The sequence below is a fragment of the Aedes aegypti genome, chromosome 2, assembly GCF_002204515.2.
Source record: "Aedes aegypti strain LVP_AGWG chromosome 2, AaegL5.0 Primary Assembly, whole genome shotgun sequence".
Taxonomy (NCBI): Eukaryota; Metazoa; Arthropoda; class Insecta; order Diptera; family Culicidae; genus Aedes; species Aedes aegypti.
In genome coordinates, this window is record NC_035108.1 from 403,711,027 (window position 1) to 403,728,922 (window position 17,896).

The following is a 17,896-nucleotide window of genomic DNA, read 5'->3' on the forward strand; positions in this document are numbered from 1 at the left end:
CGTGCTGAATTATGTATAAAAGAGCCCCCTTTATGAGATCTGACCCGGGTTCCCCGAAGCCCAAATCCGGCACTGAACACACCTGTATCATAATCACATGACAAATATCTAATGTGTCTACAAATTTGTACCCCAACTCATTAATTAAAAGTAGAACCGATTTAAGAACTTCATATTACTTCATGTGTTCAAGTTTTTACATAACTGCGATTTGTGTTATCTATATGTTAATAGTTATTTATCCGACGAGGCTTGCTTAAGCAAAGTTGCTCATTGAGTCAAGGACTATAAGCTGCATGTCGACTTAATTCAAAAAACTGCCACTGGAGGCGCTTGTGAGCATCAAATATTTCAAAAATTTCCAATTTTAGCGTTACGTAATAAATGGGCGCTGCCTATATAAATTTTAAATTACATAAGAGCTCTGTTTGAACTCATAGTACAGTACACCTTGTTATTAAAATTAGGGAATATTGAAAGTTAATTTGATTAGAGGTAACGTACATACGTTAACTCGATCTTTTGTTTCCCAGCCACTTGAACTATATTAAGGTGAAGATGAATCGAAGCCAAACCTGAAATTTTCAAGAGCACGAATCTGGAGAACCAAACATCCGTTTAAGCTGAAAACTTAATCGATTGGTCACCACCAGCGAGTGACCAATCGATTAAGTTTTCAACTTAAATGAGTGTTTGGTTCTCCAGATTCGTGCTCTTGAAAATTTCAGGTTTGGCTTCGATTCATCTTCACCCAAGGGGCGGGACAGCCTACTGATCTTGAGGTAGATCATGAGTTGCTTTTGAGCAACTCAGAGTAACTCGATTTGCTCGGCTTCATGTGGACATAGCAACCATAAGTGCTTGGTTGTTTGTTTTACAGAAAAAAAAAATCATATCGTGTCATAGGTATGCGGAAGGCGTTTCTTATCAGAGGTCTAGTTTTGAATTAAAAACTGGAATCAAACACTCTCTATAAGTTTTGCGTGTGAAGTTTAGCCACATCAAATAGGTAGTGGGGCAAAAGTGATGAAACTTATAATTGCCCATTAAGCTATTTATTTGCATTACATCTTCCTCAACCCGAATCGAACCTCGTGATGTTTGTGTTGCAGTGTGGGGCGGCTTCGCCAGCCATGTACTGCAAGAACCATCCTTGCACCATCGCGTTAAAGCAAAATTACTGTACGAAACATATATGTAGATAATTTGTTCTAAAATGGATCAGAAATGCGGCAAAAATTGCCTTCGATTTTGGGGAGTGTTCAATGAATCATTTAATTTAAGAGAGTATATATCTATATAAATAAAAATGGAGTGGTAGTGCTTCGTGAAGCCCAAGCAGGACAGTTCGGTTTTGCGTCGTCCGATAGATTTGGCTCACGTTTTCGCGCATGTTTTCGTCGCCGGAGATTTTTTTTTTCCTGTTTTCAAGCGTCTTGCTGGGTAGTGCTTCGTGAAGCCCAAGCAGGACAGTTCGGTTTTGCGTCGTCCGATAGATTTGGCTCACGGTTTCGCGCATGTTTTCGTCGCCGGATTTTTTTTTTTTTTTTTCCTGTTTCCAAGCGTCCTGCTGGGTAGTGCTTCGTGAAGCCCAAGCAGGACAGTTCGGTTTTGCGTCGTCCGATAGATTTGGCTCACGGTTTCGCGCGTGTTTTCGGCTCCTAAGATTTTTTTTCTGTTTTGGAGCGTCTTGCTGGGTAGGTATTTGGAAGGCACAAGCAAGACGGTTTGTTTTCGGGACGCCAAGAAGTTTTGCTGTCAGTATCAGTTTTGTGTTCAGTCGAGGATGGATTACCAACTGGTGAGTTCGTTTCATTCTTGTGATAACACATATTTTCTTGAAAGCGTAACTTTTAAGTAATTTTAAAACAAACTTTGTATGGTTCGTCACTATAAGTGTCGGCATTATGTTTTTTTCTTATACAATTTCAATATACATATATTTGTCTCTTTTATACGTTATTAAAAATTATCTTTTGAATTGTTCGACATTGTGAATGTTGACGTATTTTTTAAAACTTGTACCATATCGAGACAAAATGCACAGTAATACTCATATGTAATTTTCAAACAAACTATGTATAGTTCGTCACTACAAGTGTCGGCATTATTCCTGTTTCATATAATTTAAAATATATACATGTAATTTTCAGTTTTCGTCATTAATAAAAACATCTTTTGAATAGAGTAGTGTTTGATCCTTCGACCTTGACACTTGCTCCTGCTGGGGCGGGTGATGAGGGCAGGATCAAATATGTCGCGCGTCGGTAGTGAAGCGGTGAAAAAGTGATCGGTTCGTAAGTAGTGTTTGATCCTTCGACCTTGACGCTTGCTCCTGCGGGGGCGGGCGATGGGGGCAGGATCAAACTTGTCGCGCGTCGTTCGCTCAGAGAAATGAAAAAGCGCCGCGGATCGCTAGTAGTGTTTGATCTATTGATCGCGTCGCTTGCTCTTGCGTGGGCGAGTGACGAACACTTGTTCGGCGTTTAATGCGATTATCGAATTATTTCGCGAATCCGGTTAGGCGTGATTATATCATGGCTCGCATCACCAAACATTGGTGACTCCCAGATCTTTACCTTATCCCACTAACCCAATATCCTCTCCATGACAACCGTGGAGATGCAGAGGTGATCTCGGTCTCTAGTAACAACGGTAGTCACACTAACATTCCTTCCATTCCCCGATGACCGTAAGGACGTGGCCGGCGCCGTTATTGACTTTTAAATTTGAGCTCTCGATTTGTGCACATTGAAGAATGGTAAGCTAATCCCAAGCCCCATTCATTAATTCCCTGTGCAACTTCGATTGTTCTGGTCAATCACGGAGTAGCAACTACGAATTGTACGGTCATCTATGCTTATGCTTATGCTTATGCTTATGCTTATATAAATAAAAATGGAGTGGTGTTTGTATGTCACGAAATGGCTCACGAACGGGTCAACGTATTTGAATGATAATTGCTCCGTTTGGTTCCTCGAGGGTTCCGACGTGTTTGCATGTATAAAAATCCCAGGATATTTACCGGAAAAGTAGGGAAAACGAGAGTGCACGGAACTGTCATTTTGTATGGGACGATCCGAAGGGTTTTGCAACAGCCTACTTGATGGCAAGACGAAGTTTGCCGGGACCACTAGTATATAAATATATCACATTGCTTTATACACTCTTAAAATGCTGTGTAGTGTACATAGTTAGTTATTTTTTACGAAGGCCACGGTTCTCAGGACTAGGCTAAAACTAGTTCCAAATCTTCCAGAGCACAAATCTGGAAAACCAGAAAGGCAGTCCTCTCAAGCTGAAATATTTTTCGATTGATAATCACCTGCAAGTGACCAACGATCAAAATTTCCCTGCATTTGTGCTCTTAAAATTTCGAAGTTTGATTCATGTTTACTTTGAATTAGGCAAATATTTTTCAGCTCTAATATTTTCCATCTCTCGAACTTTTTCACAATTGGTATGATGGCGTTTTCTTCGTAACATTCTGAACTTCTAACATCGCAGAAAAAAAAAACACTCGTATCGTACATTTGTTAAACCCGATCACAGCAAAACTGACATCTGACTGAATTTGCTGCTTTCTGAGCAAAAGTGAGTAACTCAAAGAGTTGCTCGATGCGCATAGCCTGCTCAGAGAAAAGCTGTCCTCCCCCTAGTCTTCACCTTAACCATATATTCACTATCAAACCTCAATAATCCCATCCTTGCGGCTACATGAATCACAGAGCACCAAACAATTTTCCCAGTCTATGGTGGGCACCCGGCCTGAAGTAGTGAGGTAGTCTCACGTAATCACCGCTAACCCTTTCGGAATCACCCTCATTAAACGGCGATTGATTAACTAATTAATCATTCCGATTAACTCCGCGTTCGCAATCACGACTCGATCGTAAACCGTCCGTCATCGCTTCGGAGATGACGCCCCAATCAGTACGTCAGCAACAATCGCAAAAGCACCAAGTGAAGGCTTTCGACAAAACGTCGACGTCAGAGTGGAGAGCCGTGTGCTTTCCGGTTATCTTTTCCAGAAGATCGATCGATAGCCACCACCCGGAGCAAATGTTCGTATCAGTCACCCGAATTGTGATGAAATCGGTTGGGAAGGATTTCCCCACACAAAGAAGTCCGGGTGACCGCTGCGGCGGTAAAGTTGTAAGATTAATTTCCCCCTGCATTTGTTGTTTTAGAGACTACCCAGATACAGCATCAGCCTGATACAATATTGATTGGTTTCGTTTCGCGTGTGTAGTCCTGAAAGAGTAGACCAGCTCAGTTGCTTCCGGTCTCATCCCTCTCTCTATGGATGAAGGTAATGAAGCCGGTGGTGATGGTTGGAAAAAGTCTTAATTTAATTACCGGTGGTGGATCGCCTATCAACAGCAATTTCTTGTGAATGAGGGTTAATTTTGCTGGTCAGCCGTCAGCCAGGTCGTCGGTGCGTTCTTTGGATGTCCGGTTCAATTGGAATCGATGAACTTCTGGCTCCGTGCAGAACTGCTCGATACAGTTAGTCGAGTGGGCGTTAAGTTAAACAGATACAGGGATGATGTGAGGGTGGATGAATGAATTGTTGAATTTTGGTAGATAGGGGACTGGATTGTTCAGATGAGGTCATCCTATTTGCGACTGAGTACAAAGCAAAAGAGTTGTCATCTCCGTTTCTGTACGAGAGATTTGCAAAACTGATAAAATGTGGGCATCGCGAAGGTTCACAATTGTGTCGATGACAACTCTCAAGTAAGGCTTCCAACTTTTGTTTGTATTTTTTTACGAATCTAGATGAAGAGATATCAAAGTTATTCTTTGCTGCCGAAAGATACAAAAGAAAAGAAGTGCATGAAGTGGAGAATAACACTTGTCACCGTTTTTGACACTTTGTGCGACACTCCTTAAACTTAAATCATAAGTTTTTGCTGCAACCTGGTGCTGTTGAAATGATTTGTTGCCTTGAAACAGACTCAGAACAAATCCAAACGAGTAGTTTTTCCCCCCTCAAACTTAGACGTACTCCAAAGAAACAACCCGTTTCCAAACCAAAACCACATCTTCATCTGATACTCGAACGACGAAGCCACCGAGAGACCACAACAGAAGCCACGAACGTCAACCCAATCCGAGACCAACATCGCAAGATAATAGCCCTTCCGAAGATTGAAATAATTTATTTCCTTCCTTCTCTTATGATTTCTCACTCCGTTCTTAGCCCATTCTCCGTAAAATTCAATAGGCGTCCCAGGCAAACCCAACTCGACACTATCGCTTTATCGTTTTTTAATGAAAATTATGTGTCATATCGTTTTCAGTTTCTCCAATTTCATCTCAACTGGTCTTCCTCCAATCCACCAAACTCCATCACCGGTGATCACTTCGTCCGCAGAGACTTCAACGACCGATAATCATCTTCATCACCTTTTTCAACCACTCAATACCACCCCGTAGCGCGGGAGAAGCAATAGCTGTCTTTGTCTGCACCGTCGAGACATATCTAGGTCCCACAATGGTTCAAATTTAAAAAATCATTGCAGAAATACCGCGTTCGCAACATTACTATTTTTTGGAACATGATTTTGGGTTGAAAACTCTATTTTGAGCATAGTAACAATTTTTTGGTTCTCACAGAACAAAATTTCATACATTTTAAGGCTATCAACTCTTTCACCAACAAAAAAAACTAAAGTTTATGTGTTAGGCAAGATGAGTCTTCTGCTATAGATTCCTTAGTCTAGCGCGTTTAAGCAATATATCTCCGCGGAGAGTAGTGAGGATAACGACACATAAAATTAAATTTGTATCCGAAGATACTGAATCTAAGAATAAGTAATCGACCAGAATACCATATGCTTAAACCGAAATTTTCGCAGGTTATGGTGAAGATATGTTTGTCAAGTTTTGTGGCAAAAATTGAAGTTTTTGGATATGTTTAGCTATTTAGCGTCCAAACATGATGAAAATAATTTTCTTTTACGCGTACTGAATATTAATGTTGGACTTAAATTAATGTTTAACTTTGATTTTCAACTTATATCAAATTTTTGACATTAGGTTTTTACCAGTTTTTTGAAAAACTGGACCTCTGTGGATCCCTTTTGTCATTGATGCTAGAGAGATGAGATGTGTTTCCGCCCGCTTTAGTACCTACCTGGAAACCGCGGAAGAGCTTGATTCGCATTTATTTCGAATATGATGAAGACGCCTTTCGGCAGCTGTGACACACGACAACGACACGGTCAAGTCTAATATCGAATTCGTTTTTGAACCTAGGTTGGAACTGGCGCAACCCGTTCTGAATCACAGTTTCAACCCCAACCCGATTCAGGTTCGACCGAACTACAATTTGCTTGACGTTTGTTTGTTTATGTGTTGATCACCGACCCAGTTCCTAAAAACGAAAACGACATAAGATGAAGAGATCGAAATTGATACCGTCAGATTGGGGAGCTTGCCATATCGAACCAAGTACGGCAGACAAATTAGTCTCCGATTCAAAGGCAGTCGAAAGGAGATTATTGCCCCTTTAGTTGTAAAAGTTCTACAAGTTGTTGCACAGAGACTGTATTGCTTGCTAGAGGAGCCTTGGTAAACTTTTCAAAAAAAAATCTTGGAGGAATCTCTGGATGTAATATTGAAAAAAATGTCAGGATCAAACTCAAGAAAAAGCTCTGGATGATTAAAAAAAAAGAGTTTTTGAGAAAATCCTAAGGGAAGTACCGTTTTGCCTCATATTCAAAACACTTAAGGTCAACAGTGACTTCAAATGCATCCGATAGTAATAAATTAGCTGATATTCGGAAAAAAATATTTTCTTCGCAAAGTCCAACTGTTAACTGTTGGGTGTGCTGATAATTTATTTTTTACTTATCTCGTTTATTTAGTTGGTTCAGGCGCCGTATGGCATAACAGAGCCGAAATCGTTTTCTTTTTTTATATTATTTACATTTTAAAATTTGTATTTGTAGGCGAATTTAAAAACTATGTTAGTTTGACGAAGTTTTAAGGTTAGGGAATACATTTGTACAACAGGAAAGGAAAGGATTTTTCTGGATTTCTTAAGATACTTAGACTACTATGCTGAGCTAAGCTTAAAGGGACAGGATGTCCAGATCTGTAACGAATCTAAACAAAAACGTGTGCTTATAAATATTTTTATTAAAACTTGTTATGTATTGTTTTTACGTAGGAGTATGGAACAACATACAAATGAATAACTTCGCAAACAAATTTATCTGAGATAGTTTTACTTACCTCGAACTAGAGAATCAACACTACTTCCGAGGTATAAAATAAATTGGAAGACGTAAAATTAAAGTACAATCAACTGACATTTTCAGCGAAACATTTTAACCAAATCACCATATAAAAATCAAGTGTTCGGAATATAAGACTGTTCGGAATTTGAGACAAAACGGTACTAAGAGAAATGCTTTGAGCATTCGTGAGTGATTCTTATCGAAATTGTAGAAAGTTTCTAGAGAAATTCTAGACGAATTCAAAGGAAAACTTCCCATGAAATTAGAAAAAGGCCTTTCAAAATGTTAAGCATTTTCTGTAGGTTTACCGAAATGCCCAATGGGATCTTAAAATATTGTTATATAGCCAGTGTTGGGTGTCCCAGAAAGTATAGATACCACTGCAATATACTTCCATTTCAAAACTGTTGCAGATAAAAATCTTGTTTTCACACACTTGATTTTTGTACTCATCAAGATTAGATTTTGAATTTTGAGCGATTTATTTCCCCATAAAATCGTAAATGGCGTTTAATTCGTTAGCAGCATCTGCGATCACAGTAGGCAGCTCTCACAAACGTTTGTGTTGAAAATTGATCTGTCACGTTTTTATCGTCTCCTCAAATTATTAGATTCAGCTGGTGCAGTTTGCAAAAAAGTGTCTATGACTGAAATAAACAGGCTATATTTTGCTCATCTTGATCTGCTAAATCTTCTTCTTCTTTCTGGCGTTACGTCCCGACTAGGACAAAGCCTGCTTCTCAGATTAGTGTTCTTATGAGCACTTCCACAGTTATTAACTGAGAGTTTTCTTTGCCGATTGACCATTTTTGCATGTGTATATCGTGTGGCAGGTACGAAGATACTCTATGCCCTGGGAATCGAGAAAATTTCCTTTATGAAAAAATCCTCGACCAGCGGGATTCGAACCCACGACCCTCAGCATGGTCATGCTGAATAACTGCGCGTTTACCGCTACGGCTATCTGGGCCCCTAATCTGCTAGATGTAGCAAACTTATACGCTCACAACAATTATTATTATGAGTCAACTTTCGATGTTCATTGAATAATCCGTGGCTGAGAGAGTGGAGAGAACCGTTGGCCCTAGCCAAATGCACATCTTCCATTTGACAGCTCTTGCTTTCTGCGAAGCTCCGCAAAGACCACATCATTGCTTTTGGTGTGAACTGAGGTTGGTTGCTTCGTTAACGTAAGAGCATAATTTCGCTTTCCTCTTTGTCCTTTTAAGCAAACAGCTGCAAAGAGGCAACGGAGAGCTGTCTGGAAATACTTTTCCTCGATTTGAGAAATGAGAAATATGCTCTTCCCCGAACTGAGAAAGGGGAAACAAAATCTCTTTCTCATTGAAGCACTGAGGTTGTCAAAACAAACCCTTTACAACTGTGAGAATGAAAATAAGCACACACGTGTAAAATCTTCATCTCGCAGAGTACGTACGCTCAGTTTGTATGTGGAAAATAATCGCTTTTTTCTTGAAGTAGAGCATTGAAAGGGGGAGAAAGAGGCTGATAAAGTAGCTTACAGCTATTCTTTCAAGGATGGATGATCAATTTGGTGAGCTCGTTTCATGCTTTTATTTTAAATGTACAATATACCATGAAACGTATTTTTATCATTACAACGGTGGGAATGTGAATTGATTAAAAAAAAAGATGCAGTTCGTCACTATAAGTGTCCACATGAACTCTTGTACATTAACATTAGAAACCTCATACCTTTTCTTGTACCTAATTTTTATCATCATAAAAATAACCTTTGAATGGTTCGGCGCTAAAAGTGTCGACTTACCGTATGTTCACGATGTCTTGAGAGTACTGATAGGTGATTTTTTAAACTGAGGTTGAATGAATCGAATCACTTACCAAGGCGAATCCTAATCATGCAGCTATGATCTCTCCCCACTAATAAAACTCCTTCCCATGATAACCATGGAGATGCAGAGGAGATCTCGGTCTCTAGTAACAATGAATGTCTCACAAACATTACTTCCCATCCCCGATTACCGTAATGATGTGGCCAGCGGCGCCGTTTTTTACTTTTTAATGTTTGGAGTTCTCGAAAGTGTACATTGAAGATAGAAAGCTACTCCCAAGCTACACCTCTTGGTTCTTTGTGCAACTTCGATTATTCTGATCAATAACTTTTAATCCGTTGGTAGAATCTCCTAAGAGTTTTGTGCAAATCGCGTTATTTCTGAGCGACTTTGTTGTACGAAATTTGTACTAGATCACATAGGAAGTACAATAAAATATGTGGGCTTCGTAGCCGTGCGGTTAGTGTCACCGAGGCATTTATCCGCATCATGCTAAGGAGTGTGGGTTCGATTCCCGCCTCAGGCCGAGAGGAATGTTTTCCGACTGTGCCACTGGGCGTTGCATGCTAGTCCATTGTCTAGTGTGGTACTTCCTTCAAATGGCAAATAGCCTACTGGAAGCATTAACGTTTAGTGTCTTTAAAAAAAAACCTGAAAAAATATATTAACCCCTCTACCGGCAGCTTCATTTTCACCGCAAGAAAAAAATTTAAATCGCTATAACTTTTTTCTTTCTAGGTATTTTTACACCATTTTTCACAAGTTCATCTAGTTTTAATATCTTTGTCAATATTGATCAATGGTCATCTGGAGCCAGATATAAACCGAATTTTTTTGGGCGACCTACGCGTAACCATAACCCACGTAAATATCTCAGGCTACAGAATTTTTATCGTATTCGGATATTCACTCTTCGGAACAATACATTAGTGAGAGTATGTTGTGAAAAAATGAAGTAATTTGGTGCAGCCGTCTTTGAGTAATGAACATTAATGTTGCTGGTACCGCGCTGGCCCTATATAGATCTTGAAAACTTCAAAAAACCTCATATCGTAATTTTCAGATATCTCTCAATTTGTATGATTTTTTTCAGAGTAGCTCCTTATTACATGGCATTGTATAGTTCACTTTTAATTTTTTCGATAAGTTGACGTAAAACGAAATGGCCGCCTTAGACATTTTATATGGCAAATCCCCAAGGGACATTGGAATATCTTTAAATCTTTTTGAGAACTTGTGAAAAAATACAAAGAAACAAAAAAGTTATCACAATTTGAATTCTTCTCTTGGGGTAAAAAATGAAGCTGCCGGTAGAGGGGTTAATGAACGTCAATGCGATTATTGCTCAGAATATTATATATTTCAAAGGAAGTTATAAACTTAAGTGCATGCAATTTAAATAGAAATAAGACACCTGATTTTAGCTTGGGTCCATAAGAAAATTGTCAAAAGTAAGTCATTATATTTACGTTGAAACATGTATAAATTAAAAAAATATGTGCTCGATCCTAAAGAATAGAGAACCAACAGGTAAATTTGAAATGTATTATTTTCGAAATATATGAAAAGTTATGATTTCGTGAGATTGTGGAGAGAAAAACTAGTGATTTTTAAGAGTTCTACAATTTTGTCAAATATTTTGTTTCAATTTTATTCAAAAATTCATACGAATTATCTTAAATATAATGTCTTAATCAAAATAGGTAATCTTAATCAAAATAGGTCAATTTTTTTTAAATCTTAATCCAAATAGGTAATTTTTTTTTTCTTATTGCTATTGCGTTGTTTAGGGGTGGAAAAATTACGGATTTTCAGAGCTTAATCGAAAGAGTACATTATCCTAAGTATAACACAATTTTATTGCGCTTAAATGATGTACCCAACTCGTCGAAGAATCAAATTTTTAAATCACTCGTCGATTTTATCCAACTCGGCAGACCTCGTTGAATATGTACCCGTGCTGTAAAAATCATCATTCGGAAACTTGTTGCGTAAACTACAATGGCATACTTCTGCCCCTGCTCACGTTACCAAAGACACTAAACTAAAGAAATAGTTGGTTAACGTTCTTGATCTTCATACTTGAAGCTTTTTGCTAATACACAAAGCCAAAATAAAAAGTGCCCTATTGTTGAATACTTCCTTCCAGCGATTCGTGTCTATATCGGAAGTTTGATGCCGGATCTGTTTGCCCCTTAGCTCTTGGTTATCGACTATCTCAGTCTTATTATGTTAGACTCATACCCATACCAAGTATTCACAGCACGTGTAACATCAGCGATTCCAACCAAATTTTGGTCAAATGTTCATTAAATTGATATATAAAAAAAATATGCCTTTTGGCCCTTGAGACCCTGTTGACAAAAACCCGTGGTTTTGCTTACCTTCTTCAATGTATTACTTTGAAACTATTAAACATAGAGAAGAATGATCTTCAGCATTCGAGAAGGAAATTGAGTCCTAGAGCACAGTCCAATTAGTGAGCACAGTGTTGCTAAATATTTTTCTTTTAAATTTGAAAACTTTAAATAAACATTTCGTTGATTGAAAATGTTTGTCAATTTTTTTCTAATCGAAAAAAGTTAATCCCCCGAGATGTATTGAGCCAATCCTGTAAAAAAATAATAATTAATGTTATCTAACTATAAAACTAGTCATAATGATGTCATATGGTGGTCCACGCCACATCACAGCCGGTGACACTATTGAAGCCCTAGAATCGTATGGGACTCAGGTGGCAGGGTGTCCTCCTACTGTGCACCGCGAACACGATTTTTTATTTTCGCTCAAACCGATTACACCGAGAGTGATCGATAAAATGACCCAAGATAAGAAAATATGCAAATTCAAAAGTTTAAAAGTTGAAGTACAGATGAAAAAAAACAAGAAACAACAGGCAGCAGTGCACAATTTCCAAGTTCTCGGAGTGCGCGGCTCCACCTTCATCATCGAATAACTGGCAATGGCGACGGACGAGTCCCGACCAGACGGAAGAAACAAGATTTTAACAAAATGTGTTCTTCTGATATAAGTTTTTTTTGTCTATAGTCAGTTGTTGTGAAACAACCGTAGGTAGTAAAAATAATAAAAAAAAAACTTACAAAATTTTCACCAGACTGAACAAGAATATAATAAATTCTATTATAATTACAAATCATAAAATGCGTTTCAAGGATTTTCTGAAATTATAGCATTATAACACATTATGTTACTATTTATAACTTCGACAGAATAAAAAAAAACTTACAAAATTTTCACCAGACTGAACAAGAATATAATAAATTCTATTATAATTACAAATCATAAAATGCGTTTCAAGGATTTTCTGAAATTATAACATTATAACACATTATGTTACTATTTATAACTTCGACAGACATTTACAACATACGAAAAAAGTGATTTCAAAATTATATCAAATGTTGATATAAATCTTTCACAAAACATATAACAAGTTAAGAACAAAGCCCTATAGCAAAGTTACTTTAACTTCTGATACTTTTAACTTTTAACGTTGATACAAACGTGTTACTGTCTTGTTATGTGCTTCTGGACGGGATGCTCTCCAGGGCACATGGATGTCTGCTTGGCTGGTGGTGATTTATTCTTTTTGCTGCCATTCTATGGCGGTGGTACATATATACATTTAGCATTCCTTCGGAAAAGGGACACAAACGAGACCGAAGTCACCATCGTATTTAGTTGAAGGGATCCCACAAGGGGGGAGCGCACCACCAGGAGGAATGAAGGGGTGGTTTATCTGCATAATTACACAGCAGGGAAACCTATGTAACAAACGGTAGCAGCAACAGTAGAAACAAGAACTGCTTTGTACCATTCGTTTTTATTGCCATCGAGGGGCATTCTGCAGTCCTAATCATACATTCTTTTGTTTATCTTTCCAACGATGCAAGTATAGGATGAAATGAAAAATGATCTCGTTCAGCTTTGAACTTAAAACTAGAATCTGCACTGACCAGCAATTATATTCAACTAAAATATAATGAAAATTTTGCCTATGTTTTCTGAAATGCAAATGCGTAAAATTGTCGCAGCTTCTATGTGTCATACTCTAGCGGACGAGCCTGACGTAGTGGTCAAAACTCACGCCTCTCGCGTCGAGGACTTGGGTTCCAATCCCATTCCAAATATAGCCACATATGACGATAAGGTTATAGTGTTAAGGTGATTATGAAACGAAGCCAAACTTAGAATTTTCAAGTGCACAAGACTTGAGAATCCGACAACAGTTCGCTTTGAAAATCAATCAAATTACTTGCTTGCTTGTGGTGACCAATGGGATAAATTTTCAACGTGGAGCGCTGTTTTGTTCTCAAGTCTTGTGCTCTTGAGAATTTGAGGTGTGGCTTCGTTCTATAATCACCTTAAGGTTCCTTCGGAAAATAAGTAAAGCCGTTGGTCCCGAGATGAACTAGCCCAGAGCTAAAAAAACTCGTCAATAAATATAGAGATATGTATTATACCTTGTAACACGTTTATAGCAGAGCTCATTCAGACCTTTCAATGAGTGTTGTAATACCACGCCAATCCAATGCTAACATCGATATCATGGGTATGGCAATCCCCCGTTACGAACAATTAGTGTCATATATTGATTGTATTTACTTTTCATGTCACCAAGAGCGCAATAATAGCTACTCTTGCATACTTATCTTCTCGCCAAATCAACGGCAGCAGCTACTCACGCTTCATTAAGTTGAAGATTTATGATTATATCCTTTGCACGACTTGCAAAGAAATCCGGCAGTTGATTCAACTGGTATATTCCACGCTTTTAACAACTTGTTTTCTATCATAAGTTCCAATATATTAATCTACTCAGAGGACACCAATCCTCAAAAACCTAAAATCTTCTCCCCGATTCATCAATTATTACTCGATACAGACACAAAAATGGGGCCCATCTTGGGGATGACAAAGCACGAATCCAATTGGTCCGTTCCCACGGGTTGTTCACCAAATCACTGCGGCCGATTTTGGTCTGCCGTGCCGCGCCGCGCCGCTGCTGCAATCAATGGCATTTAAGTTGAATGGAATAAATATAATAAGAATGTGTCAGCACGTTTGTTTCCAGCTTGGTCGAGTCATCCGCCGTTATTCCATCCTCCGATAAATTCGTCAACTTCTTGTCATTGTTTGATGGGCTGTGTGCGGTCTTGAATCGAACGACGGAACCTAATTGAGACAGAACAATGTTCGTCTCATCTACAATGAATGGTTGCATTTAGCAAACGATTACATATCAATTAAGTACAGTTATTAACCATTGTTTTTTGTTTCTTTCTTCCAGGGACCGGAAATACCAATACCGATGGATCCTACAAGCCTTCGTTTCTTACGGACCAGGAGCTCAAGCACCTGATTCTGGAAGCTGCAGACGGATTTCTGTTTGTGGTAAGTCAAATATTGTAATTGTTACTAGTAATGCACTTGCTAGAGATAAGAGATCAAAGATAAAAAAACATCAAAAATAAGTATGAAAAAGTATTGAAAAAATGATTAAGGTATTATGAGATCAAAATAATATCTAGAAAGTATATTGATTGACCAACAGATTAATGCCAATATATGATTTGACAGGAGATGACGAAGGATGAATAAAATACAATATTAAACAATTATTGAAAATTTGCGACTTTGTCGGTTTTCCATACTAAATAATTAACTTCGGTACTATACCATCTAATTCCACTAGAGTTTGTATCTTTTGACAGATACGCGTAATTCGACCTCAACTGTAACGTCTTCAGTGTCGTGTACTAGACTCGACGTCATACTAGATTTTATCCTGATCTCACAAGATCACAACCAAGAGTTCCATTGAAAGACGTCAAAGGCTGTGATTCACAGAGTACACTGTGTAAAACACAGGTAAACTAGCGACTTGTTCTCCCCTCAGTTTTGAAACGAAAAAACGATGCCTATTATTAGGGTTAGGGCTGTAGAAAGCGTTTAATGGTGCAGAATATTAGCCTGTTCAGGCGTGTTATTTAGTGGAGTCATACTATTAAGGATCAAGCTTCCAAAAGTCCTAAAAAAATCATAAAATTGAAACTCAGTTTTTCTGGTCATGGAATTTCCTATAACGACATATTTTTTTCTCACACTATCAAGTATCTTCCAATTCATCATAAATCAATCCAACAACAATTGATTTGGTGTCGCGATACGGTTGAAAAATGTTAATTGATTCATGGAACTGCATCCCAATTCTCCAACTGCTGTATCTTACCACATCAACAAGTAAGACGACTCAATTTCGACGAATTTTTGATCCACCATCAATCGTTTGATTGACAGAACAATACTGATGGATTTGACCACAATGGTAACTCCACCAGATGACGATGTTCATCAGCTTGTGGATCGTGGTGAGACGAATTGTTGAGTTGAGACTTCGTGTAACTCAGTCAGCTGCGGTCTCAAAATCAGAGCCGCAGCTTTACACCCCCACCAGAAAAAAAAACAGACAGTAAGAACAAATACGAAATAAATTATTACATTATGTTAATTAGCATTGTACACCCAAGTAATGCCGTCGCGCTTTCTTGGGAAAGCTGAGGTCGAGACCGCTACGAAGGTACTCTCTCTTTCCGAGGGTACCTACTTTAATGTTGATGGTGCGGACCGCATACTAATTATTGTGAAGTCTTCCCAACCACCGAGAGAGCGACAGACAGTCGGTTCAGAAAGGTTACAAAACGCCTCCCAGTTTTCATCTATCGCCAGAGAGGGTTGCTAAATCAGTTTAAGTCTAGGAAATTTTCACGTAGAATATTCCATCATCTCCAGGGACTTTCATATTTTTTCTCTCATTTCTTTCAAATCAATCTCTCAAGAATTTTCGCTCTATTGGTTGACAAAGCGGTTTAATGCGAGTCAATTTCCGCAAGTCAGTTTGAAGCAAATTATCTTAACAACTACCGAAAAGCTAAACATTACATATAATTTGCAATTGTATTAGATGGACAAATTGATGTGAAGATTTGCGAAAAAGTTACACGTCTTCCCAGTGAGAATCGAACTCACGACTCCCTGATCTCTAGTTAGGGCGCGTTACTCCTACGCCATGAGAGGACTCAAAAAATTGGAAATGGTTGACCCCTTCCCCCCGTAACGCTTTTTGTATGAAAATTTTGAAATTTTTGTATGAGCCGTAACGCTTGAGCCTACTCCCTCTTCCCCTAGAGCGTTACGTAATTTTTGGATGCCTCCTTAGTCAGCTATGAAAGTATATTAACCAAGCTGTGTTTCAACAGAAACATCCAAAGTTTCAAAAATTTGGGTTTCAAACAGTAGTGTTTGGATTTGGACCAGAATAAGCCGATCGAACCATATTCGGAGAGTGTTACAGTTCGCGAACCATAACAGTTCGTGGTACATCGCATTCAGAGAGCCCTATGAATGTAAACATTCACTCTCTCGTTTGGTGCGTGGCACGAGAGCGTTCAAGAGCAGCAACTCTCACAAACTGCAACAGTATCGAGCCATTCGGGTAATTTATGAGGCATTTCTAAAGCAAATCCTACAATAATCTCTGATGACATTTCTGTAGAAATTTTTGATGAACTCTTAAAAGGATCTCTGAAAAAAAAAACACATTACTTCTGAAGTAATGGTGGCCTTTCTAGTTAAATTGCTAAGGTTAATTTAAAGAATTTCTAGGAAAAAAAACATCGAGCACAATCCCGTAAGAATGAATTGCTGGTGTGAAACCATAAATAAATCTTGAAAGAATCCATGGAGATTTTATATTTGAAATACTACTCGTGAAATGTTTGGTAGAACTGCAAAACTAGTTCGGTGATCAAAATGTTGGAGAAATTTGTTGGAATCCCGAGAATTTATTGTAGAATTCTTGGAATACGTCATGATAGATTTCTCTGCAGGAATGTTGGTGTAATTGCTGATAATTTAGTTTACCGTTAATGACTACCGTTCTGATTCAAATTCCGGACAGCTTCTAATTCCGGACACTCTACTTCGTATGGGAAAGGTTTCAATTGAAATGTTTCAAAATTTCCCGTTCAAAAGTTCTCAAGTTTCGAGCGCATTTTAATAATAATTTTAAATAGCAATCCATGAATGTTTAGAATACGCAACTTGTATTGACGTTTCTTTTATGAATGCGGGAGTTTAATTTATAATTTAACTGTTTTAGTTCGTGAGCTGTCCGAAATTCAAAACAAGGTGTCCGTGAAATGAAGCAAAAGTGAAGTTGCGTCCGAAATAAGAATCATGGAAAGATCATAAATTTCTATTTATTTTAGGTAATTCAAGCTGTGGAATTCGAATCTTCGCCCACCGTTCGGAAGTTAAGTGTTTTGAAAGCACATAGACGGTTCAGCTTCTAAATTCGACCACTAGAGTCGTTGTAAGAACCAAACATGTTTGTTCCAATTCTAAGTGGGCACACCTTAGTGTCCCATGATAAGGGCTGGAAAGCGTCAATGTAAATGGAGAGTATCGTGTGACATTTACGTAGATGATTCCCTCACTGTCATCGGACAATGAGACAATGACAGAGATTTTTTGACATTCTCTTTCATTTTTCCGTCATTTCGGCTTGTGACGAAATCGTAAACATGATAATTTTAAGTTCATTATCTAGTATGATTGTTATTTATACAGCAGGAGTCATGGAAAGAAACCCACTTAACTTATAAAACACATTTACCTTAATAAATTGTCCAAAATGAGATAGAAATTTTAGTAACAATACAACATTAAATATGCTCTCGTGAGAGCTCTGTCATTGCGACGTGACGAAGTGAGCACATGAAATATAGCTTCGTCCAGTGACAGTGAGAA

At 38.2% G+C, this 17,896-nt stretch overlaps 1 protein-coding gene across 5 annotated transcripts in view; it reads left to right on the top strand.

Moving 5' to 3' along the window:
- Nucleotides 1-17,896, top strand: part of LOC5573241 (aryl hydrocarbon receptor nuclear translocator homolog) — a 675,904-nt gene that overhangs the window by 630,986 nt on the left and 27,022 nt on the right. For all 5 annotated transcript variants that reach the window (XM_021847210.1, XM_021847206.1, XM_021847209.1 and 2 more), the window contains exon 5: nucleotides 14,376-14,479. In XM_021847210.1, the coding sequence (XP_021702902.1) occupies nucleotides 14,376-14,479 (104 nt within the window). The remainder of the gene's footprint in view (nucleotides 1-14,375; nucleotides 14,480-17,896) is intronic.